Source organism: Rana temporaria, chromosome 7, assembly GCF_905171775.1.
Source record: "Rana temporaria chromosome 7, aRanTem1.1, whole genome shotgun sequence".
Classification (NCBI taxonomy): Eukaryota; Metazoa; Chordata; class Amphibia; order Anura; family Ranidae; genus Rana; species Rana temporaria.
The window spans coordinates 11,928,282-11,955,452 of record NC_053495.1 but is presented as its reverse complement, the minus strand read 5'-3'; the positions used below and the strand labels follow the sequence as shown (position 1 = coordinate 11,955,452).

At 44.1% G+C, this 27,171-nt stretch overlaps 1 protein-coding gene across 2 annotated transcripts in view; it reads right to left on the bottom strand.

Annotated features, from left to right (window-relative positions):
- The window catches only part of CCDC71 (coiled-coil domain containing 71), a 68,930-nt gene extending 42,103 nt beyond the window's left edge, over positions 1-26,827 (bottom strand). The window contains exon 1 of one of the 2 annotated variants that reach the window (XM_040358899.1): positions 26,799-26,827. In XM_040358899.1, coding sequence (XP_040214833.1) covers positions 26,799-26,812 — 14 coding nt within the window. In that variant the 5' untranslated portion in view covers positions 26,813-26,827. Of the gene's footprint in view, positions 1-8,605; positions 8,818-26,798 lie in introns of those variants that run through there. The other variant, XM_040358904.1, reaches the window with a different exon arrangement.
- Positions 26,828-27,171: the final 344 nt, after the last annotated feature.

The window sequence follows — 27,171 nt, the reverse complement described above, 5'->3', positions numbered from 1 at the left end:
TTTTTTTATAAACACATTTAATTTTTTTTATAATATTTTATTCCTTTTTTTTTTCTTTTTCTTTTTTTTTTTATATATATATATATATATATATATATATATATATATATATATTATTTTTTTATTAAAGGGCTCAGAGATCCCCAGGGCCCCATGTGGCAAACCCCCCCCCTTTTTTTTATAAATGTTTATTTTATTTTTTATTTTTGTTTATATATATTTTTTTCTATTAAAAGGCCCAGGATGGCAACCCCCCCCCCTTTTTTTTTTAGAAATGTTTATTTTTTTTTAATATATTTTTTTTATTAAAGGGCCCAGAGGTCCTGGATGGCAACCCCCCTTTTTTGTAATTTATTTTTATATATATATACCTACATTTAAATATGTATATATTTGTTATTATTATTATTAAAGGGCCCAGTGGTCCCCAGGGCCCTTTTTTAAAAAGGGGGGTTGCCCTTTTTAAAAAAATATATATATTTTTTTTTTTTTTTTATTAAAGGGCCCAGAGGTCCCCAGGGCTCCGGATGGCTACCCCCCTTTCTTTAATATATATTTTTCTTTACTTCTTCTTTTTTTTGTAAAGGCCCCTCCCCCCGCTTCTCAATTGCAGGCGGTAGCACCCCCCCCCCCGGGTTCTCTGCTCCAGCCTGTGTAAGGGGCCCCATAATTCCTGATGGCGGCCCTGGTGCTGTGTTTGAGTCTTATGCCGCGTACACACGATCGGACATTCCAACAACAAAACCGTGGATTTTTTTTGGGCTCAAACTTGTCTTGCATACACACGGTCGCACAAATGTCATCGGAAATTCCGAACGTCAAGAATGCGAGACGTACGACGAGCCGAGAAAAATGAAGTTCAATAGGCAGTGCGGCTCTTCTGCTTGATTCCGAGCATGCGTGGAATTTTTGTGCGTTGGAAATTGTGTACACACGATCAGAATTTCCGTCAACAAAATTTGTTGTCGGAAAATTTGAGAACCAGCTCTCAAATTTTGGTTGTCGGAAAATTCTGACAGCAAATGTCCGATGGAGCCTACACAGGGTCGGAATTTCCGACAGAAAGCTCTTATCGAACATTTGTTGTTAGAAATTCCGATCGTGTGTAAGCGGCATAAGTTGTATTTATGCCAATGGAAATAGGAAGTTGTGTTTGAAAAATGTTTTGGCTATTATTAGAGCACATGTCATTCCTTTTGGTTTCCTGTTTAATTTGCATGGCAAGGACATGTGAATGCAGGTAAAAGAATTACCTTCCTGAACAGAAAGGTTTTCATTAGATAATGAGTGGATTGGGTCAAGGGTCTTCGGACTCCTGTTAACCCTTTTTCCACTTATCTATCTGTAATGACGCCAAACCTTGCTCCGTTGTCTGATGCCGGGACTTTTCTCTTACCAGCATAAATTAGACACTTACCTATTTATCGCAACTAAATGTGCAATAACTTGTCGCGATGTGTGAGCGAGCGGTGTCCTCCTCGCTCGATTCACAGTGCCTGTGTGCCGCCGATCTCTGTTCCCTGCGACGTTACGATGCACGGGGGGCGGAGATCGGCGCCAAATTCAAAAAAGTAAACAAACACCTTACATACAGTATACTGTAATCTTATAGATTACAGTACTGTATGTAAAAAATACACACCCCCCTTGTCCCTAGTGGTCTGTCCTGTGTCCTACATGTTCTTTTATATAATAAAAACTGTTCTTTCTGCCTGGAAACTGTAGATTGTCCATAGCAACCAAAAGTGTCCCTTTATGTCAAAAATGGTTTTAGAGCAGCTAGAAAACAGCGATAATAAATTACAATCACTTGCAGAATTGAGCGATAGCGATTTGTGTGGAAATTCGTCATAAAAAAATAAAAGTAATGACAGCGACAATTCTGCAACTGAGCAAATTTCAGTGATTTTGAGTTGATTTGTTTTTTTAAAAACAAAATTATAAATTATAATATAATAAATAATTTTAAATAATTATAACAAATAATAATATAATTATAATAAAAATGATTCAATTGAATCATTTTTATTATAATTATATTATTATTTGTTATAATTATTTAAAATTATTTATTATATTATAAGTTATAATTTTGTTTTTAAAAAAATGTCATACCCGGAATGCCTACTAGACTCTTGTTTGGTCAGATTTAAGTGAGTTATTCCTAAAAATTACAGACCTACAGTATAAAACGCCAAATTTCCTTGCAAATAATGGTACCGCTTTCAGCACCTAAAATCTGAAATAATCATACCGCCAGGGAGGTTAATAAATCTTTAGGTATTTTTTTTCTCTGGGTTGTAGCAATTACATACGTTTGAATAAATGTCCAAATAAGAAGATTCTCTGACTTTGTAATCTTTACCTTCCTAAAAATAGTTGCATACAGTTCTGATGTGTGGTGTAGGAAGAATCAGGAACTATGGAAATGATATCATATTCTGCAGGACAAATGTTCATGAGACAAATGTGCAATCCGCCTGATTTGTAATTTAATTTAGTCACCACTATGTGTGTTCTATAACCAAATTATTACTTTTTTCAGTTGAATCTTTAAGATTGCAGTAAATTTAAAGGAAATGCAAAGATTTTAAACCGTTGCCTCTTTGTGAATCTCTAATTTGAATTATTGTCGAAGTATTTACAAAAATAGTTCAAACTTTCTGATGGAAATCGTTTTTTTTTATAGAGTAAAAACCATTGTTATTTTTTCTACTTATTGCCTCATCATATTGGTAGGATTTCCTACATTTGTTGTTAAGCAGACAAGAACAGAGAGGAAATATTTCCAAAATTAGGTGAAATACCTTCTCAATTGTCATTGGAACGATGACACTACCTGCCTGGAGTTTGCACGTTCTCCCTGTTCCTGCGGGAGTTTCCTCCGGGTACTCCGGTTTCCTCCCACATGCCAAAGACATGCTGGTAGGTTAAAGCGGGGTTCCAACCACAATTAGCATTTTTTAAACGTATGTCCTTTCATCATGCGTTTTTATAATATAAATCTGGTCACTTACTATTTTACAATCCGCCGCCGCTCTGCATAGATATTCAAAAAAGATAGTTTATAAAACTATGTCCACATCATTGTCATTTTGCTTGTGGGCATTGTGAAGCCCACAAGCACTTACTTCCTGGAAGTCTTGGATGGGGAGTGATAATTGGGTAGCACACTGAATCCTGGGAAATGATGACACACATTTCCCAGGAGCTTTAGAGGGAGATGATGTCAGGATCCTAGGTGATTCCAAAGGCAGATTTCGTGGGACTGCATAGCAACAGGCATTTCCAGATGAGTAAAACTTTTTTTTTCTTTTTTTCTTTTTTAGGTCTAATGAGCACAATAATGAAAAAAAATTTTTGGGGATGGAAACTCCACTTTAATTGGCTCCTGTTTAAACTGGCCCTAGTATGTGTCATGTATGAATGTGAGTTAGGGACCTTGAGAGCAGGGACTAATGTGAATGTACAATGTACTATATATGTAAAGCACTGCGTTAATTGACAACGATATAGAAGTACATATGATAGATAAATTGGAATTGGTGCTCTCATTGGAAGATTTCCCCCTTACTCCCTGTCCCAGTGACAGCTGTAACAATTTGCATTTCCTATCGTTTTTTTTTTCCTATTGATAATGGTCACCGGGACAAACAGAGAAGGTGAATTTCCCCATTCGAGACCCAGACAGCAATAAAAACCTGACAGGGGTTTTAACCCCTCACCACTCTATCCAAAACTACAACTAAAAGGCTTTGGCTGTAGATACACTTTGAAAGCTAAAGTTTGGATATCCAACAGTTTAATGGAAGATTCTCGGATATCAGTCTACTACGTGCTATTTTAAACCCAGTGGGGTGGATTCAGTAAGCAATTGCGTCTGCGTATCCATAGTTACGCAGCGCAATTGCTTAGTTGCGCCGGCGTAACGACTTTTCTGTATTCAGAAAGCTCGTTACGCCGACTGCAGCCTAAGATATGACTGGCATAAGGCTCTTATGCCGTCGTATCGTAGGCTGCATTCTTACGATGGCCGCTAGGTGGCTTTCTCGTAGTGGTCAGCGTAGAGTATGCAAATTGCATACTCACGCCGATTCACAACCCTACGCGCGCCCTGCGTAGGCATTTTACGTTGTTTATGTTCGTCGGGTTCTGCGTAAGGCTGCTCCTGCTATTAGCAGGGGCAGCCAATGTTAAGTATACCCGTCGTTCCCGCGTCGCGATTTTTAAAAATTACGTTGTTTGCGTTAGTGAATCGTGAATGGCGCTGGATAAAAGCAAATGACGTCCTCGCGACGTCATTTGCCGCAATGCACGTCGGGAAAGTTTCCAGACGGAGCATGCGCACTACGTTCGGCGCGGGAACGCGCCTAATTTAAATGATCCACGCCCCCTACGGGATCATTTAAATTGTGCGCGCTTACGCCGGCCATTTTTACAGAGCGCCCGCGCAAATTACGGAGCTACTGCTTTGTGAATGAAGCGTAGCGCACGTGATTTACGGAGGCGTAGCGTTAAAACTCCGTAAGAGGGCGCAAATCTACCTGAATCTAGGCCACTATTTATACTTACCTATCTGGCAGCTCTTGTGTTGAAACGTCACCTTCTTGAAGAGCTCTGGGTGCCTGTACTATCCAAAATTTACAGGTGTAACAAATAGCATGTACTTCACTGAACACTGTGGTTCCTCCCATTGACCCCTATGTCAGTACAGGGCACAGTAGTGACATAGGGGTTGGCAGGCGGATGTGACAGACCCCCTGGCACCCCGACTGGGTGCCTCTGTCAAACAGTGCCTCCTGCCCTCCAAACCCTTCCAGCAGAACGGTAGCTAATACCAGCCCTACAGGGGTCTTCAAACTATGGCCCTCCAGTTGTTCGGGAACTACAATTCCCATCATGCCTAGTCATGTCTGTGAATGTCAGATTTTTACAATGCCTCATGGGAAGTGTAGTTCCACCAGAGCTGGAGGGCCGTAGTTTGGAGATCCCTTCTCTACCCCAAGCATTATATGCAGGCAGGATGTTGAGGTAAAACCAAAGGAATAACTGTTTATTGAAACCCAGACACTTACTTTATATCCCCAGGAGGACATTCCCCTCTTTTAGTTATTAGCATAGATAAGATAAAATGTAAATCCAGTAAAAACATGACAATGCAACCTTTAAAACAGTCACCTAATTAACAGTTGGGCACCTAGACAGGTCTTATCAGTATGGCTAGTAGTCATAGGAATTTCCCACGTGCCTCCCTTGTCTATGTGCTGGAAAACATGTCCACAATAAGTCTTGATTAGCCAGGGCGTGCCCACCAGGATGCCCAGAAACAGATCCACAGCTCCGGGTACATAAAGTACATTACACTACTCGTTTCTAAATGTCCCACCCCATTTCTAGCTCAGATATAGGTTACTCAATGACACATCTTCTGTGGAACTAGTATAAAAAGTTAATTATATAAAGTTGGTAGTAGCCAGGGAGAAATGGGCAACTGCTGCATTATGCAGCTCTCAAGGACCAGCCTCGGCTTGGTAAGAAATTTGCCCAATAAGAGTTTCATATACCCCCGGGTGGTGAAGGTGCGCCGGCACGATCTGTTTGACACAGTGTTCCCGCAGATGCACTGCTGTTCTGGGGACTTCCTGGCTGCATAATCCCGGTAGATACTCCCGGACAGTCAGAGGATTTCTCCTCCATGCTCTGACCGGGAGAAGCAGACAAAATCCTTAGTCCCCTCCATGGGCCATAAATAGTAGGTAGAAGACTAGCCCATAGTCCCCTTCCAAAAGCCCCTATCCCGGATGGGTCTGTCACAGTGGAACCACAGCAACCACCTGGGGACATGCTTTTCAACACATCTTCTTTCAGAGTGTATTGGTGCAGTCATTTTTTACACCCCCTGACATGATCACTTTACGTAAAAAAGTTTTTGAAGCCAATAGTAACTGGATTATTGTTACTCAGCACTGTACATAAGGAAAGGGGGAAAAAGGTTGGCTCTTGATGCCAATAGTAACTGGAGTTTCTAGAAGAACAACTGTAAGGCCTCGTACACATGATAGGTTAACCAGAGGACAACGGTCTGAAGGACCGTTTTCATCGGTCAAAACCGACCGTGTGTGGGCCCCATAGGTTCTTTAACCATAGGTTAAAAAAAAGACAACTTGCTTTTAAATTAACCTATGGATTCCTAACCGATAGGTCAAAACTGATCGTTAGTAGGCACGACCATCGGTTAAAAATCCACGCATGCTCAGAATCAAGTCGACGCATGCTTGAAAGCATAGAACTTAGTTTTTTCAGCACGTCGTTGTGTTTTACATCACCGCATCACATTTAACCTATGGTGTGTAGGCGTGACGGACCATCAGTCAGCTTCATCGGTTAACCTATGACAACGGTCCTTCAGACCGTTTGTCCTCTGGTTAACCTATCGTGTGTACGAGGCTTTAGGTATGAGGTCCACTTTTTGGCCAAAGTCTGGCTCAGTAAGCTACCCTGATGGACTGGAGACAGACATAATTTTATAATATGGTTTCTTAGTCAGTAAACTGAGAGGCTAATTGTCTGTTACCTCTATAAAACTGCCCAGAATTGTGAAGATAGGCCCTCTAAGGACCTCTCCTTCTCTGCTGTGGGCAAGTCAAACTGAAACCAATCTAGCCATTCATAGTAATAACTGGATGGGCATGGGCCATTTTTTCTTGTATAGCTCACTTCTTAGAAGAGCAAAATAGAAAGTACTTGGTAGTATGTCCCGAAGGGTTTGTTTGAGTACCCAAAATTGGCTTGAAAAGTCTCAGCTACAAAAGAAAGCACAAACTTTTGATCCATGCTTGGCTACAAAGTTAACTCATGCATGGACCTGGTATTAGTTATAATTTTGGAATTATCTGCATGGAATTTTGCTAAGTTTCCAAAAAAAAGTCCCAGAAATTTAGCTGTTGTCCCCTTAAGTTGACCCTAGGGTGTTTTTGTCACCAGGTATGGTTGACGCTTTAGAAGGTAATTGCCTGGGGAAGCAGGAACTTATGGAAACACTTTTATGTACTCTGTTGTGTAACATTCTGGGAGGTGTATACACAGAGGATAAAAATAAATATGATTTCCTCTTGGACAGGATTGTTCCTGTTTTATGTCCCGCAGAAGAGGTGTGACTTTTCTTTACCTCATGCTATTAAACATTGTTGCTCCTTAACCCTAAACTCTAGTCTTCTTGTACTGAAGGCGTTTTATGCTTTTAATGTCAATATCAGATAACCACATACACACACTAATGCGGCCTTCATACAACCAATATCAGATAGGTAATAATTTTGAAAGTCAGAGAGAGGCCCACACCCAGCAGGCCATTAATGACTTTCCTAGTGTAGCGCCCCCCTACTTTCAGTACGGGCTCTACACTAAAACTAGTGGGGAATGGGAGGCTTAATTACTCCCATTCACGAATTATGGAAATTTAAGCTGCTGCCAATTCCAGAATCGTCCTGTGGGTCAGTCTGCGCGCCAGGGGTGCGTTGTCACCCCTGGGCAGCAGTTGGCGCTAGAGGGGTTCTGTGGGATCCACCTCTTTTCATTAGCCAATCAGGGGGGTTTTTCCCTCGTTGGGCATGCTGGGAGGGGGGTATATCTGTGGTGGCCGTTTTTGGCTGGTTCGTTCTTGCGGGGCCCGAGTTCCAGGTGCGGTACCCACCTTCGGGGTACGCGCATCCATGGGCCCCGCCACCGCGTCCTGCTTGCCAAGGTCATACATCACATACCTTAATTTGAGAGGGACCCCAGCGGCTTGCTGGGTCCCCAACTGTTGCTGAGAGGATCGTAAGCTAGGAGCTGTGCGATGGGAATCGGCTCGGGAGAACCTAGAATTAGAGGTTGTCCGGAAGGCCTAGACGAACCATCGGGGATCCGGTCACCACACCTTATGACAGGTATACTTAAGCTGTCAGTGGGTGACATTGATTGAACTAACTGGGAGGATTTACTCAACCTGACCTTTCTAAATCCTAAATTGTCCAGCCTGTGGCAGAGGCTTACATCCTCCTAGTGATTTTTGCAAGTGACGCTCCGGCTGCCAGGCCTGAGTTAACTGCCTGTCCGGGGGCACTTTACCCACCCTGACTGGGTGGCGACGAATTGATCTACGCTATTGCTGAGAGCAGGCTTGCTCTTTACTAATATCCAAAGGCCTGATACTAAAGTTCCTCTACACTCATCAGCCTTTTCTGTCGTGTGCCCTGTTGATGTTGGCCAGTTCAGGCCTTGGCATAAAGCTTTGAAACTGAATTTTTGCTTTTCATTCACACTCACAGAAGTCACTCCTAGACCAAGTCAAAGAAGGTAACTTAGAAAGCCGATCCTGGATCAAACAGCGGCTCCTTCGGGGGTAGCGCTACACTAGGCTGACAGTGAGGCCATCTATATCTATCTACTGTTCTTTGCTAGACAAATGCTAATGGAACCAGTGCAAAGGCACAGCCTATAAATGTAATCTCCTCCCCCTCCCCCACCAGCAGAGGATGTACCCTGCAATCTCATGTACATGACAGCTGCCCTCAACCCTACACCCCATTAAATACCCAAGAGATATGTGAAAACTCCCTCATACCTCTTCTCCTTTTTGTTCCGGAAGGGTGGAGGCCACAGTCTGACGAATGATAATGTGCTGGCAGTTAGGGAATGTATCAAAGGAACAGCCACAGGGTTTCTGGAGAGCAATACTGCCTCCCCTTCCCCCACTGTATACTGCAGCTTTTTTCTTCTTCTCCTCCTCCCCCACACACAGCTGTGGCCACAATTCCTGGAGCTTGGATGCCATGTCTATGCCGATCATTGGCAGTTGGAGCCTTCCCCTATCACACTGTTTTCATTCCACATGGAGGTGGGAAAATACCACACTCCCTGACCTTGCTGGCGGTGGGGAAGGCTGTTAAGAATCAGACTGGTTTTGGTGCAGCTGGGGGGAGCTGTAGATTTGCAGGAACATTTGCTAGTGGTAGAAGAAGTATAAATGCAAGCCACAGTTGTAACCCTTTCTAAGCAATCGTAATACAAAGACAATGGTTGCATAATAGTATGGTGCTGCTTTTGGTTCAAAGTTATCTTTTAGGCCAATTAAAGTAGGAAGTATTAAAAAATAGGAAGTATTATCTTTTAAAAGGCTATTTCTATTATTTTCCTATAGAATTTTTAGGGAACGCGCAATGGCGTTTAACATTTTTTATTCCTGAACAAAAAGGACAATAATTTCGTGATGGGTTGTCGTTTGGTAATGAGTGGATTGCTTTGTGTGAATGTTCCCCGTAAATCACCAATCTGCTGCCAAATGAACTCATCTGTTTAGTAGACAGTCGGTAGAGAGGTCCTTTGGACCCTTCACAAGTTCGAATATATAATTTTATTACATTTTTAAAAATAGGGCAGGGCCCACAGAGGACCCTTCACAAGTTCATGTACGTAGGTGCTCCTGTTTAACTTTAATTTTTGTTAAATTTTTCTATAATCCCGAGTGGATGTAAAGGAATTGTGTGGCCTTTGTAACTCTCTTGTTTATTAGAAAAAGGTTGGTAAAGGATTAGTTTATACATGTTTAGTTATCTTTCTTGGGAATGTAGCACCTACGTAAGTTCCAAGAATCGTTTGAATAAGGAGAACCTCCTTTAGCACTCTTCTTAGAAGAGTAAGGTACAAGAGGGTTCATAAGAGTCTCCAAATATTGTTGAAAGAGTCTCAGTTACAAAGGAAAGTACAAACTTTCGGTCTTTACTTTACTAGAAAAATTAACTCATGCATGGCCTTGGTATTAGTTGTCCAGTAAGTAATTTTGGAGTAATTATTTGGAAGTGATTATGCTATGGGCAGAAAGGTGTCTATGAGGTTATCAGTCTAGCCTTGCTGCATCAGGGTGATGAGGTTATTCTTTATATACCATCTGCATGGAGTTTGCCTGAGTTTCCCCCTAAGGCCACGTACACACGATCGGTCAAAACCGATGAAAACGGACTGAAGGTCCGTTTTCATCGGTCCAAACCGATCGTGTGTGGGCCCCATCGGCCAGTTATCCTTCGGTCAAAAAAAATGAGAACTTGCGTTAAAATTTAACCGATGGACGCCTAACCGATAGGTCTAAACCGATCGTTAGTATGCAAAAGCATTGGTTAAAAACCCGCGCATGCTCAGAATCAAGTCGACGCATGCTTGGACGCATTGAACCTTTATTTTTTTCAGCACGTCGTTGTGTTTTACGTCACCGTGTTCTGACACGATCGGTTATTTAACCTATGGTATGTAGGCACATCAGACCATCTGTCAGCTTCATCGGTTGACCGATGAGAACGGTCCGACTGATCGTGTGTACGCGGCCTAAGATTCAAAAGGGCCATGAAAGAATTTTTGTTGCAACCCCAAGCTGACCTTTAAGTGTTTTGTGTGTGCAGGTATAATCAGGGCTTTAAAGCTCCTGTTCTGTGGAGTGAGGCCTATGGGAAAGCTTCTATGAATGTGTCGCAAACTGTTGGTGCTATCTAAATCCTGTAAAATAATATGTACTCTGATGTGCAAGATGTTGAGTTTTATATAAATGCAATAAACAAATAAATAATTTCCTTTCGGACAGGGTTGTTCCTGTTTGATGTCTCTCAGAAGAGTTATGACTTTTCTTTATTGTATGCAACCATCGACCGACCCACCTTAACCCTCAGCTTCAGGGAGGATATAAGATTCAAATGCCCAATATCAGATAACAGATAAAACATACACATGCCAATCTTGCCTTCATTCAACCAGTATAAGATATTTAACAACCTAGAAAGTTGGTAGGAGGCCCGAACAGATCAGGCTTCTACTGGCCTTTCTTGGTTGATAGGGAGGCCATTTTTTCTTGCCTAAACCAATTGAATTGTCTATCTACGGTTCCTTGCTAGACAGATGGTAATGGAACCAGTGCAAAGGCGCAGCCTATAAATGGCATCACTTTCCCCTCCCCCACCAGCAAAGGATGTACCCTGTAGTCTCCTGTACATGACAGCTGCTCACAATCCTACACCCCATTAAATACCCAAGGGATATGTGAAGACTTTTATTACTGCATGCAATTAAACATTGTTTCACCATAATTCTCAACTTCAGCCTTCTTGTACTGAAGGTTCTTTCTGAATTGAAGGGAGGATGTAAGAGTCAAATACCAAGACAACAACAACCAAGACAACCATATGCACATACCAATTCGGTCTTCATTCAACTAATATCAGTCTTGTAAGAACCTTGAAAGTTGGAGGTAGGCCCGTACACAGCACGCCTCTAATGACCTTCCTTTGGCCATTTTCCTTGCCTAGGCTGACTCAAATTGTCCCCTTGCTAGGCAGATGCTATTGGAACCAGTACAAAGGCACAGCCTATAAATGGAATCTCCTCCCCTCCCCCCACCAGTGGCGGATGTACCCTTCAGTCTCCTGTGCATGACAGCTGCTCACAATCCTAAACCCCATTAATGCCCAAGGGATATGTGAAAACTCAATCATACCTCTTCTTTTATTTCCCGGCTGGGCAAAGGCCACAATTGTTGAATGGTAATGTGCTGTCAGGGAATGTTTCAAAGGAAAAAAGCACAGGGTTTCCGGTGACTAGTAAGCATTACTGCCTCCCCTCCCCCACTGTATACTGCAGCTTTTCTCTCCTCCTCCCCCCACACTGTCTGGAGCTAAGATACGGTTTCTATGCTGATCATTAGCAGTTGGAACCTTCCCTTATCACACTATTTGATTTCCACATGGAAGTCAAAAAATACCACACTCCCTGACCTTGCTGGTGGTGGGCAAGACTGCCTAAAGCCCTGTACACACGATCAGTCCATCCGATGAGAACGGTCTGAAGGACCGTTGTCATCGGTTAACCGATGAACCTGACTGATGGTTCGTCGCGCCTACACACCATCGGTTAAAAAACCGATCGTGTCAGAAAGCGTTGACGTAAAACACAACGACGTGCTGAAAAAAAATAAGTTCAATGCTTCCAAGCATGCGTCGACTTGATTCTGAGCATACGCAGGTTTTTAACCGATGCTTTTGCATACTAACGTTTGGTTTTGACCTATCGGTTAGGCGTCCATCGGTTAAATTTTAAAGCAAGTTCTAAAATTTTTGACCGAAGGTTAACTGACCGATGGGGCCCACATACGATTGGTTTGGACCGATGAAAAGGTCCTTCAGACCGTTTTGACCGACCGTGTGTACGCGGCCTAAGAAACAGACTGGTTTTGGTGCAGCTCGTGGAGCTGTAAATTTAAAGAAAACATTTGCCAGTGGTAGAAAATAATAAATAAATGCAAGCCACAGTTGTAACCCTTTCTAAGCAATTGTAACACAAAGGCATCAACTGCATAATAAGATGGTACGTGTTTGATTCTCGGGAGTCTTTATACCAATGGACATGGAAGTCGTATATGTTTTGGCTAATATGAGAGTGCATGTCCTTCCTTTTGGGTTCCTGTTGAATTTGTAAGGGGTAAAAGGGTTACCTTCCTGAACAAAAAGGTTTTGTGGTGGGTTGTCATTGGATAACGAGAGGATAGGTTTGTTTGAATGTTTCTCGTAAATCGCCCATCTGCTGCCAAACAAATTCATCTGTTTAGTGGCGGGTAGACTTTACCCTCTTGAAGAGCTCTGGGCATCTGTATTATCCAACATTTCCAGGTGTAGCAAATAATGTGTCTTTCACTGGACACTGTGGTTCCTCTCATTGACCCCTATGTCAGTACAGGGCACAGTAGTGACAGAGGGGTTGGCAGATGGAACCACAGCAGCCACCCGGGGACATGCTTTTTTTCGACACATCTGGAAATGTCAAATAGTCTCTATTTCTGGAGTTTTTCAAAAGAGAAAAGTTACTGGCTTCTAGAAAGATAAGTATAAAGCTTCTTCCTTCAGAGTTTATTGGTCGAGTCATTTTTTACACCCCCTGACATGGTCACTTTATGTAGTGATGCAGAATGCAACCACAGCAGCCACGGGGGGACACGGTAATCAGCACACCTGGAAATGTCAGTGGTTGGAGATCTTCAAGAGAGACAAGCTTCAACAAACTGGCCACTGGACAAGCAATTATAAAGCTTCTTCTTTTTAGACATGGTCACTTTAGGTAAAATAGCTCTTGACGCCAATAGTAACTAGATTCTCTCTCTCAGCACTGTACCGAAAGAAAGTGGAGAACCTGGTTGGGCCACTGAGGCCCATTTATAGCCAAAGTCTGGCTCGGTTTGCTGCCCTAATAGACAGGAGGCAGACAATTTTTTATAATGTGGTTTCCTGTTTGCTTAAAGGGGTTGTAAAGGTTCGTTTTTTATTTTCTAAATAGGTTCCTTTAAGCTAGAGCATTGTTGGTTCACTAACCTTTTCCTTCGATTTCCCTTCTAAATTAGTTTTCTTTGTTTTCTTTGTCTGAATTTCTCACTTCCTGTTCCTCCTCAGTAAGCTGTTCTGGCTGACTAACCCCCAGGGGATGATGGAGGCAAGCTTAATGAGGAGGAACAGGAAGTGAGAAATTCAGACAAAGGAAAAAAAAATTAGAAGGGAAATCGAAGGAAAGACCCCATGAGAGCAGGCGAACTAAGCCAGAAGGCCATGTCCACCCACTCCCAAGACGTTCAGGGCTGGCCCGAGGACCGGCACTCTAATAGTCACACAGTGAGACAAAACGTGCACAAACAAAAAAAGACAAATAGTGACAAACATAGGCATAAATAAAATAAAGTGGGGGAAAGGAATAGTGGAGAGGAGAGTGAAAGAAGTGGTCATTGTGATATACAACGACCAGGCCCTCCGGTCAGGAATAAAAAATTCCTCCGGTCCTAGCCAAAAGGCCCGGCCCAGGACTCAGGTGCTAAAAAAAGCGTGTTTTTGATAGATAAAAAGTGCATTTTATATACATCTATATTGATTAGACCAAAATGGGGGACAAATGAGGAGGAATGAGGGGCAGAGGGACATTGCTCCAAATCGGGGAGAGTCCCTCCAAATCAGACAGTTTTTTTCTATTGAAAAGCCTGTGGCGTGCAAAACACAACCCAAAAACTCCACCCGGTGCAGGAAAAAATGTGCACACACATAAAGAGTGAAACACAAAAAACTTGCGACGGGTGCATCGTCAAATAGTCCTCCAAAGAGGACCCAGCTCTGATCCCCCGGGGCGTTAGGCTCCTGGCAGGGAAAAGAGTAACTGTGATCCATACAGCCGAAGCCATATGGACCCATCATGGTCCAAGCAGCCAAAGCCACAAGGACCCAACATCCTCGGAGGGACTGCCGAAACAGAACCCTCCTCGGTGAGGCTCCCCCGAAGGGAGACCCCATGAGAGCCGGCGAACTAAGCCAGAAGGCCATGTCCACCGACTCCCAAGACTTTCAGAGCAGGCCCGAGGACCAGCACCCTACTCGCCACACTAAAAGTGCAAGCACAAAACAAAAAAAGAGACAAACGTGACAAACAGGGGGTAAAATAAAAAAGAAAGTGGGGGAAAAGGAAGGTGGAAAGTGGCCATCGTGCAAAAATTCCTCTGGTCCTAGCCAAAAGGCTCGGCCCTTGAGGCAGGTGCTAAAAAGTGTGTGTGGAGATGTGACCTAAGGTGCCACACGATGAGTGCCCCTCAACACTCGTGCAATGTATGGCACCCCTGGACTGCCACTCTAGGGGCACTATCTCCACAGGCTTTTCAACGGTCCCTAGCCCCCGGTCCGGACCGGCAGCACCCTTCCCAGCCAGGAAGGTAGGAGAAGAGGTTGTGGGAGAGCCCACCTAAGCAGGCTGCTACCCACAACCCCTAACTCTCCCACCTAATCACATTCTGGAAATACTACCCGCTCCTCTCAAATCAGACAGTTGGGAGCTATGTTACTGTTCTTTGCTAGACAGATGCTAATGGAACCAGTTGAAAGGCACAGCCTATAAATGTAATCTCCTCCCCCTCCCCCACCAGCAGAGGATGTACCCTGCAATCTCCTGTACATGACAGCTGCCCTCAATCCTACACCCCATTAAATACCCAAGAGATATGTGAAAACTCCCTCATACCTCTTCTCCTTTTTGTTCCGGAAGGGTGGAGGCCACAGTCTGACGAATGATAATGTGCTGCCAGTTAGGGAATGTATCAAAGGAACAGCCACAGGGTTTCTGGAGAGCAATACTGCCTCCCCTTCCCCCACTGTATACTGCAGCTTTTTTCTTCTTCTCCTCCTCCCCCACACACAGCTGTGGCAACACTTCCTGGTGCTTGGATACCGTGTCTATGCCGATCATTGGCAGTTGGAGCCTTCCCCTATCACACGGTTTTCATTCCACATGGAGGTGGGAAAATACCACATTTCCTGACCTTGCTGGTGGTGGGGAAGGCTGTTAAGAATCAGACTGGTTTTGGTGCAGCTGGGGGGAGCTGTAGATTTGCAGGAACATTTGCTAGTGGTAGAAGAAGGATAAATGCAAGCCACAGTTGTAACCCTTTCTAAGCAATCGTAATACAAAGACAATGGTTGCATAATATGATGGTGCTGCTTTTGGTTCAAAGTTATCTTTAGGCCAATTAAAATAGAAAGTATTGGGCCAGATTCTCGTAGATCTCCGGCGTCGTAACGTATCTCCTTAACGTTACTCCGCCGCAAGTTTTACGGGCAAGTGCCTGATTCACGAACCACTTACCTGTAAACTTGCGGTGGCGTAGCGTAAAGTCCACCCGCGCAAGCCCTCCTAATTCAAATGATCCTGGTAGCGGGCGTGGATCATTTAAATTAGGCGCGCTCCAAAGCCGATCGTACTGCGCATGCTCCGTCGGGTAAATTACCCGACGTGCATTGCGCTAAATAACGTCGCACGGACGTCATTTGTTTTGACGTTAACGTAAATGGCGTCCAGCGCCATTCACGGACGACTTACGCAAACGACGTAAAATTTTCAAATTGCGACGCGGGAACGACGGCCATACTTAACATTGAGTACGCCACCTAGGGGGCATGTTTATCTTTATGCCGCATATCGCTTACGGAAACGACGTAAAATCACTACGACGGGCAAGCGTACGTTCGTGAATCGGCGTGACTAGTCATTTGCATATTCTACGCTGACCGCAATGGAAACGCCACCTAGCGGGCAGCGTAGGTATTGCACCCTAAGATACAACGGCGCTGGCCGTCGTATCTTAGGCATGTTTAAGTGTATCTCAGTTTGAGAATACACTTAAACATACGACGGCCTTAGATTCGGACTTACGTCGGAGTATCTGCTGATACGCCGGCGTAATTATATGTGAATCCGGCCCTATTATCTTTTAAAAAAAGGCGAAGGTGCAAATATATAAAAGTGCATATGTGCAAAAATAAATAATATAGAAAAGTAGAAAAAAGTGTATCCAAAGTTCATCTAGTGAATGCTCTGAAATCGCACATAAATGCTGTGCATGTCAAGTGTCCAATAATCCAGAAAAAGACCACAGACTGCTATAAATTCATAGTGGCCACCATACGGTGCAACAAAATCTTGATGTCTCGAGAAAACGTGCTCTCTAGCCTCTCACCTCAAATAAACAGGTAATTCGCCTTTAAGACCCAGAATAATGGAGACAATCTTGCTATATTCTAAATGTTGGACCACCATAGACCAGTGGTTCTCAACCTGGGGGTCGGGACCCCACTCGGGGGTCGAATGATGATTTGGCAGGGGTCACGAATCCTGGGCTGTTCCAAAAGCCTGCACTGCTCTCCCAGCCTTTTTTGCCAACTCAGCCTCTTCGCAGGTGCCCATTTAGTTCATGGCATGGCTGGGGGGCAGAGACTAGAGGTCAGCTGACTGGTGATGAGTGTGAAGTGGGAGGGGCTGGAGGAGACCCTATCTCCTGATTTCGCTTTAGGTGTCACTGCTACGAGACACCACAAAAGGGTTTTAATATTTTACAAGTGGAAGGAACTCAGGAAGCTCTAAACGTTAATGGGTTAGGGGCGCAAATTACTTGTCTTGTCTTGGGTGCTCACAACCCATGCTACGATTTTTTTTTTACTGTTAGGGGTCCCCACAACCTGGGAAATTTTATTAAAGGGTCACGGCACTAGGAAGGTTGAGAACCACTGCCATAGACGCTTCTCCCACTCAATTTTTGCACATATGCACTTTTATATATTTGCACCTTACCCTATCATTCTATCCACTAAGGGAATAATTTAGGTATTATATTCATGTTTTTTGATTTTTGCGCTAGATCACTTTATTTCTAATTGTTATTTTTTTGTGTACTGTAAACACTAAAGCCTCGTACACACGATAGGTTAACCAGAGGACAACGGTCTGAAGGACCGTTGTCCTAGGTTAACCAATGAAGCTGACTGATGGTCCGTCACGCCTACACACCATAGGTTAAATAACCAATCGTGTTAGAACGCGGTGATGTAAAACACAACGACGTGCTGAAAAAAAACAAAGTTCAATGCTTCCAAGCATGCGTCGACTTGATTCTGAGCATGCGTGGGTTTTTAACCGATGGCCGTGCCTACTAACGATCAGTTTTGACCTATCGGTTACCAATCCATAGGTTAATTTTAAAGCAAGTTGGCTTTTTTTTTAACCTATGGTTAAATAACCTATGGGGCCCACACACGATCGGTTTTGACCGATGAAAACAGTCCTTCAGACCGTTGTCCTCTGGTTAACCTATCGTGTGTACGAGGCCTAATAGGTTTTGCTGCATTTTTCAACACGTATATGAGTTTTAGAGGTTTACATTCATTCCTGTAGCGCAAAAGATTTTCTATATATATATAAAAAAGGCTATTCCCCTAATTTTCATATAGAATTTTTAGGGAAAGCGTAATGCCGTTTAAAACAATTATATTCCTGAACAAGAAGGACAATGACTTTGTGATGGGTTGTCGTTAGGTAATTAGTGGATTGCTTTGTTTGAATATTCCCTGTAACCAAATAAACTCATCTGTTTAGTAGACAGTCAGTAGAGAGGTCCTTCGGACCCTTCACAAGTTCATGTACGTAGGTGTTTCTGTTTTTTTACTTTTACTTTGCAAAATTTTCAATAATCCCGAGTGGATGGAAAGGAATTGTGTGGCCTTTGTAACTCTTTTGTTTATTAGAAAAAGGTTGGTATAGGATTAGTTGATACATCTTTAGTTATCTTTCTTGGGGTTTTAGCATCTACGTAAGTTCAAAGAAATGTTTAAATAAGGAGAATCTCTGATTCAGTTGTCTTTACTTGCTGAAATACAGTTCTGGTGTGTGATCTGTGAAGAATTCCGTGGTTCGGGAACAATTGGAAATGAGGACTTCATGAATTGGATGATTTTCTGCAGGATAAATGTTCATGAGACAAATTTGTAGTCCGCCTATTTTTTTAGTTGGGTCTTTTAGATCTCGGAAAATTGAAAGGAAATATAATGCCATCGCTTGTTTGTGAGTTTTTGATTGGAATTATTGTTAAAGGATTCACAAACTCGTTCAACGTTTCTGATGGAAATTATTTGTTTTGTATCGAGAAGGAACCCTTATTTTTTCCCCTATTGCCACATCCTGTTAGCAAGATTTATTTTATTTCCTGTTAAAGTGACAGGAAATGAAAGTAAATAGTTATAAAATTAGGGGAAATACCTTCTCAATTGTCATTGGAATTGTTGCTCTCAATTGGAATTTTTCTTCACTTCTCGTCCCATTGAACACGATCGGAAATTCCGACAAGAAAAGTTTGATGTGAGTTTTTGGTCAGAAATTCAGACTGTGTGTAGGCTCCATTGGACTTTTTCTGTCGGAATATCCGATAGCAAAAATTTGAGAGCTGGTTCTTAATTTTTCCGATGGGAAAAAATCCACGGTTTTCTTGTCGGAATTTCCGATCGTGTGTACGCGGCATTTGACTTTAGATATACTTTGAAATCTAAAATCTGGAAATCCAACTGTTTAATCAAAGACTTTCAGAAATGTCCATCTCCTATCTGCTGCTTCAAACCCAGTATTTATACTTACCTGCCCTGCAACCTTTATGTTGAAACCTCACCCTCTTGAAGAGCTCTGGGTGTCTATACCAGTGGTTGTCCACTTATAAACTAAAGGGGGCCGCAAATGCAGTCCATGACATCACCAAAGGGTTGCACATAAGATTCAATATATGTAATGCTTTTGAGGGCTGTCAGGAACTTTAGACCTAATAGAAGAAATGAGGGTCAGAGAGTGTAGACATGCTACATTTTTTCGCTGGGGATAGACAATAAAAAACTGGGAACATTACGTGAAGCTAGTGGAGATCAATGTTATTACCATAATCAATACCTTCCCACTACATGAGGTCCGAGGGCTGCAGGTTGATATACCAAAGGGCCTTTGGGCCACAGGTTGGGCACAAGGGGTCTATACTATCCAAAAGTTCCAGGTGTAACAAGTGTGGTGTGGTGGTTTCCAGGTGTCCCCCACTGGACAATGTGGTTTCTCCCATCGACCCCTACATCAGAACATGGCACTGTAGTGACATAACGTGGAACCACAACAGCCATAATGGGGACACACTATTCAGCGCACCCAGAAATGTATGTGCATGGGGCACCTATATAGAGTCTTCAAACTCTGGCCACCAGATCTATTTTGTATAGTAACTATAAAGGTTCTTCTTTTTAGATAGTATAAGGCCTTGTACACACGATCGGACAAAACCGATGAAAACGGATTGAAGTTCAGTTTCATCGGTCCAAACCGACTGTGTGTGGGCCCCATCAGTCAGTTGTCCATCGGTCCAAAAAAAGAGAACTTGCTTTAAAATTGAACCGATGGACGCCTAACCGATAGGTCAAAACCGGTCGTTAGTACGCACGACCATCGGTTCAAAATCCACGCATGCTCAGACTAAATGAGGGGACAGGAGCGCTCGTTCTTGTAAAACTAGCGTTCGTTTTGGAGATAGCATATGGTTTCTTGTTTGGTAAACTGAAAGGCTAATTGACTGTAACCCCTGTAAAATACCTAGAATATAGAGGATAGGCCCCTTTTTAGACCCTTCCTTCTCTGCTGTTGGGCAAGCCAGGCTTAAATCGGACAAGTCAGGCTTAAATCAGTCAAGCCATTCATAGCATTAATTGAATTTGACAAGCATGGGGCATTTCTTCTCCTTTAGCTCTCTTCTTAGTAATGTAAGGTACAAGAGGGTTCATAAGAGTACCAAAAATATGGCTGAAAGAGTCTCAGTTACAAAGGAAAGTACAAACTTTCAGTCCTTACTTTACTAGAAAAATTAACTCATGCATGGCCTTGGTATTAGTTGTCCAGTAGTAATTTTGAAATAATTATCTTTAAAGGAAGTGATTATGCAATGGGCAGCAAGGTGGCTATGAGGTTAGCTGTCTAGCCTTGCTGCATCAGGGTGATAAGGTTATTCTTTATATACCATCTGCATGGAGTTTGCCTGAGTTTCCTCCTAAGATTCAAAAGGGCCATGAAAGGATTTTTGTTGCACCCTTAAGCTGAGCTTTATGTGTTTTGTGTGTGTAGATATAATCAGGGCTTTAAAGCGGAAGTAAACCCATCCATTAACAGTTTCAAAAAACGGTTACATTTCGGCATGTGCCGGAAATGTAACACTCCCATTGGTTGTGCTTTCAACCAAACTGTCAAACCATCCAATGGCTGGTGTCATAACTGATCACATGTGCAGCATCGTGGCAGTTGTAGATTAAACAGAGGCCAAGATGGCAGCTTCCTTGGCAGAACACAATAGGAGTGTTTACTTCCAATTTCAATTGTAAGCTTCTGTCCTGTGGAGTGAGGCCTATGGGAACGCTTCTATGTATGTGTCGCAAACTGTGGACGCTATATAAATCCTGTATAATAATAATAATAATATGTACTTTGTTGTGCAAGATGTCAAGTTTTATATAACTAAATTTAGTTACATATAACTACAATAAACAAATAAATAATTTCCTTTTGGACAGGGTTGTTTGATGTCCCTCAGAAGAGTTATGACTTTTTGTATGCAACCATCGTCCCACCTTAACCCTTAGCTTCAGCCTTCTTGCACTCAAGATTCTTTCTGCATTTAAGGGAGGATATAAGATTCAAAAGCCAATATCAGATAACAGATAACCACATATACATGCCAATCTGGCCTTCATTATCCAGTATAAGATATTTAACAACCTCAAAAGTCCGTAGGATGCCCAACCACAGTAGGCTTCTACTGACCTTCCTTGGTTGATAGGGAGGCCATCCTTGGCCATTTTCCTTGCCCAAACCAACTAAATTTGTCTGTCTATGGTTCCTTGCTAGACAGATGGTAATGGAACCAGTGCAAAGGCGCAGCCTATAAATGGCATCACTTCCCCCTCCCCCACCAGCAAAGGATGTACCCTGCAGTCTTCTGGCATGACAGCTGCTCACAATTCTACACCCCATTAAATACACGAGGAATATGCAAAGACTTTTATTACTGCATGCAATTAAACATTGTTTCGGCATAACTCTTAGCTTCAGCCACCTTATACTGAAGGTTCTTTCTGGATTGAAGGGAGGATATAAAAGTCAAATACCAAGACAACAGGTAACCACATACACATACCAATTTGGCCTTCATTCAACAAATATCAGTCTTGTAACAACCTTGAAGGTTGAAGGTAGGCCCATACACAGCAGGCCTCTAATGACCTTCCATGGCTGACAGTGAGGTAATCTTTTGCCATTTTCCTTGCCTAAGCTGACTCAAAGGCCCAGATTCACAAAGGGCTTACGACGGCGCAACGCCATGTACGCCGTCGTAAGTCCTAATCTGGGCCGTCGTATCTATGCGCCTGATTCTTAGAATCAGTTACGCATAGATAACCATTAGATCCGACAGGCGTAAGGCTCTTACGCTGTCGGATCTTAAATGCAATTTTTTTTTTCGCCGCTAGGTGTCGCCTCCATTGTTTTCCCCGTCGAGTATGCAAATTAGCTATTTACGTGAATTCCCGAACGTACGCGCGGTCGACGCAGTGAATTTACGACGTTTATGTAAGGTTTGCGCGGCGTAAGGTTGCCCCTGCTATATGAGGGGCAACCAATGTTAAGTATGGCCATCGTTCCCGCGTCGAAATTTAAAAAATTACGTTGTTTACGTTTACGTCTAAACCAATGACGTCCTTGCGACGTCATTTGGAGCAATGCACCCTGGGATATTTTCTCAACGGCGCATGCGCAGTACGTTCGGCGCGGGAACGCGTCTAATTTAAATGATCCACGCCCCCTACCAGGATCATTTGAATTTGGCGGGCTTGCGCCGGGTGATTTACGCTACGCCGCCGTAACTTTACAGGCAAGTTCTTTGTGAATAAAGCACTTGCCTGTAAAACTTGCGGCGGCGTAACGTAAATCAGATACGTTACGCCCGCCCAGTTTTACGGCGCTGGACGAGAATCTGGGCCAAATTGTCTATCTACTGTTCCTTGCTAGGCAGATTCTAATGGAACCAGTGCTAAGGCACAGCCTCTAAATGGAATCTCCTCCCCCTCCCCCACCAGTAGAGGACATACCCTGCAGTCTCCTGTGCATGACAGCTGCTCACAATTCTACACCCCATTAATACCCAAGGGATATGTGAAAACTCAATCATACCTCTTCTTTTTTTTCCCGGCCGGGCGAAGGCCACAATTGCTGAATGTTAATGTGCTGCCAGGGAATGTTTCAAAGGAAAAAAAACACAGGGTTTCCGGTGACTAGTAAGCATTACTGCCTCCCCTCCCCCACTGTGTACTGCAGCCTTTTTACTCCTCCTCCCCCACACTGCCTGGAGCTTAGATACGGTTTCTATGCTGATCATTAGCAGTTGGAATTTTCCCTTATCGCACTATTTTCTTTCCACGTGGAAGTCAAAAAATACCACACTCCCTGACCTTGCTGGTGGTGGTGACTGGCTGCCTGACTGGTTTTGGTGCAGCTGGGGGAGCTGTAGGTTTAAAAAAATAACATTTGCCAGTGGTAGAAAATAATAAATAAATGCCACCGTTGTAACTAGGGTTGTCCCGATACCACTTTTTTAGGACCGAGTACAAGTACCGATACTTTTTTTTTATGTACTCGCCGATACCGAATACCGATACTTTTTTTTAAATGTGACCCCCAAATGCAGCCATGTCCCCCCCACAAATGCAGCCATGTCCCCCCATATGCAGCCATGTCCCCCCCATATGCAGCCATGTCCCCCACATATGCAGCCATGTCCCCCACATATGCAGCCATGTCCCCCCCATATGCAGCCATTTCCCCCACATATTGCAGCCATGTCCCCCCCATATGCAGCCATGTCCCCCCCATATGCAGCCATGTCCCCCACATATGCAGCCATGTCCCCCACATATGCAGCCATGTCCCCCACATTTATGCATCCATGTCCCCCACATATATGCAGCCATGTCCCCCCACATATATGCAGCCATGTCCCCCCACATATATGCAGCCATGTCCCCCCACATATATGGAGCCATGTCCCCCCACATATATGCAGCCATGTCCCCCCACATATTGCAGCCATGTCCCCCCACATATGCAGCCATGTCCCCTCACATATTGCAGCCATGTCCCCCATATATGCAGCCATGTCCCCCCACATATATGCAGCCATGTCCCCCCACATATATGCAGCCATGTCCCCCCACATATATGCAGCCATGTCCCCCATAGATGCAGCCATGTCCCCCATAGATGCAGCCATGTCCCCCCACATATATCCAGCCATGTCCCCAAACATATGCAGCTATGTTCCCCATACCTAATGATGATGCCGCCGCCGCGTTAATCACCGTGCGGCGAACATTACAGGCAGCTTTCGTTTGAATAGCTGTTTTCCCTGCCACGCCGTGTAAAGGACACTCCCCCTTGCTCGGGATTGGACAGATCCGTCCAAGGGGGAGTGTCTATACACGGCGCAGCCATGTCCCCCCCATATGCAGCCATTTCCCCCACATATTGCAGCCATGTCCCCCCCATATGCAGCCATGTCCCCCCCATATGCAGCCATGTCCCCCACATATGCAGCCATGTCCCCCACATATGCAGCCATGTCCCCCACATATATGCATCCATGTCCCCCACATATATGCAGCCATGTCCCCCCACATATATGCAGCCATGTCCCCCCACATATATGCAGCCATGTCCCCCCACATATATGGAGCCATGTCCCCCCACATATATGCAGCCATGTCCCCCCACATATTGCAGCCATGTCCCCTCACATATTGCAGCCATGTCCCCCATATATGCAGCCATGTCCCCCCACATATATGCAGCCATGTCCCCCCACATATATGCAGCCATGTCCCCCCACATATATGCAGCCATGTCCCCCATAGATGCAGCCATGTCCCCCATAGATGCAGCAATGTCCCCCATATATGCAGCCATGTCCCCCCACATATATCCAGCCATGTCCCCAAACATATGCAGCCATGTCCCCCATACCTAATGATGATGCCGCCGCCGCCGCCGCGTTAATCACCGTGCGGCGAACATTACAGGCAGCTTTAGTTTGAATAGCTGTTTTCCCTGCCACGCCGTGTAAAGGACACTCCCCCTTGCTCGGGATTGGACAGATCCGTCCAAGGGGGAGTGTCTATACACGGTGCGGCGGGCAAAACAGCTATTCAAACTAAAGGTGCCTGTAATGTTTGCCGCACGGTGATTAACGCGGCAGCGGCGGATTTGCGATATACGGTGGCGGCGGCGGGGGGCCAAGTATTCTATTTAGGCATCGGGGTATTTGCGGGTGTGCAAGTACTCCCGCAAATACTCAGTATCGGTCCCGATACTGGTATCGGTATCGGGACAACCCTAGTTGTAACCCTTTCTAAGCAATTGTAACACAAATGGCGCGGAAATTTCGACAAGAAAACAAGTTTTGCTTGTCGGAATTTCCGATCGTGTGTACGCAGCACTTCTTAGAAGAGTAGGGTAGAAAGTGTTTGGTAACAGGTCTAGGAGGATTTGTAAGAGTTCCCCAATATGGCTGAAAGAGTCTTAGCTACAGAATAAAGCACAAAGTTATGGTCCTTACTTTACTACAAAATTAACTCATGCATGGCCCTGGTTTTAGTTGTAATTTTGGAATCATCTGCATTGAGTTTTACTGAGTTTCCTCCTAAGACTCAAAAAGGCCCTGATAAGGGCTGTCTTAATGCATGGGCACCCATGGGCACTGCCCAGGGGCCCCAGGTGCATGGGGGCCTCATGATAATCTTGCATTACATCATACTTGCCAACTGTCCCAGATTAGCTGGGATAGTCAAGCTTTTTACTAAGCTGTCCCAGAATGGCATTGTCCCGGTCAGTGTCCCAGAACCTGCACTGTGCCCTTCTGACCCGTATTGTGTCTTTCTGCCTGCCCAACTGTGCCCTTTGTGTTGATTTGCCTATGGATTATGGCATCATGAATGCATTAAGATAAAAAACCTTTTGCCTTTACAACTCCTTTAAAATAATCAATGTTGATTGGGAGCGTGAAGTTCCACTTTAATGCTCAACTTCAGCCTTCTTCGACCGAAGGCTCTTTCTGAATTGAACTGAGGATATAAGAGTCAAATGCCAATATTAGACAACAGGTAACCGCATACACACACCAATGTGGCCTTCATACAACCAATATCAGATATTAAACATCTTCGAAAGTTGGTAGTAGGCCTGAACACACCAGGCTTCTACTAACCTTCCTTAGCTGATAGTGAGGTCATCTTTGGCCTCTATTCCTAGAAGAGTAACTGCATACACACACCAATGTGGCCTTCACACAACCAATATCCGATATTAAACAACTTCGAAAGTCGGTAGGAGGCCTGAACACACAAGGCTTCTACTGACCTTCCTTGGCTGATAGTGAGGTTATCTTTGGCCTCTATTCCTAGAAAAATAACCACATACACATACCAATGCTGCCTTCATTCAACTATTATCGGACTTTTAATAACCTTGAGAGCTGGAGGAAGACCGGCACACAGCAGGCCTCAGATGACCTTCCTTGGTTGATAGTGAGGCCATCTTTGGCCTCTATTCCTAGAAGAGCAACCGCATACACACACCAATGTGGCCTTCATACAACCAATATCAGATATTAATCAACCTCGAACGTCGGTAGCAGGCCTGAACACACAAGGCTTCTATTGACCTTCCTTGTCTGATAGTGAGGCCATCTTTGGCCGCTATTCCTAGAAGAGTAACCGCATACATATCGGACTTTTAACAACCTTGAAAGCTGGAGGAAGACCGGCACACAGCAGGCTTTGGATGACCTCCCTTGGCTAATAGTGAGGCCATCTTTGGCCTCTATTCCTAGAAGAGCAACCGCATACACACACCAATGTGGCCTTCATACAACCAATATCAGATATTAATCAACCTCGAACTTCGGTAGCAGGCCTGAACACACAAGGCTTCTATTGACCTTCCTTGTCTGATAGTGAGGCCATCTTTGGCCGCTATTCCTAGAAGAGTAACCGCATACATATCGGACTTTTAACAACCTTGAAAGCTGGAGGAAGACCGGCACACAGCAGGCCTCTAATGACCTTCCAAGCCTGACAGTAAGGCCATCTTTGGCCATTTTCCTTCCCTAGGCCGACTCAAATTGTCTATCTAGACAATTATCTTGCTAGACAGACGCTAATGGAACCAGTGCAAAGGCACAGCCTATAAATGGCATCACCCACCCCCTCCCCCTACCAGCAAAGGATGTACCCTGCAGTCTCCTGTACATGACAGCTGCTCTCAATCCTAAACCCCATTAAATACCCAAGGGATATGTGAAAACGTAATCATACCTCTTCTTTTTCATTTTTTTCCCCCCCGGTAGGGCGAAGGCCACAATTGCTGAATGTTAATGTGCTGTCAGGGAATCTTTCAAAGGATCAGCCACGGGGTTTCTGGTGAGTAGTCGGCAATACTGCCTCCCCTCCCCCACTGTATGCTGCAGCTTTTTTTTTTTTTTCTCTCCTCCTCCCCCCACACGCAGTGAGCTGTAGCCACGCTGCCTCGAGCCTGTATATAGTTTCTATACTGATCATTGGCAGTTAGAACCTTCCCTTATCACACTATTTTTTAATTCCACTTGGAGGTGGGAAAATACAACACTCCCTGACTCTGCTGGCGGTGGGGAAGGCTGTTAAATTTTTTTTAATGGTTTTGGTGCAGCTG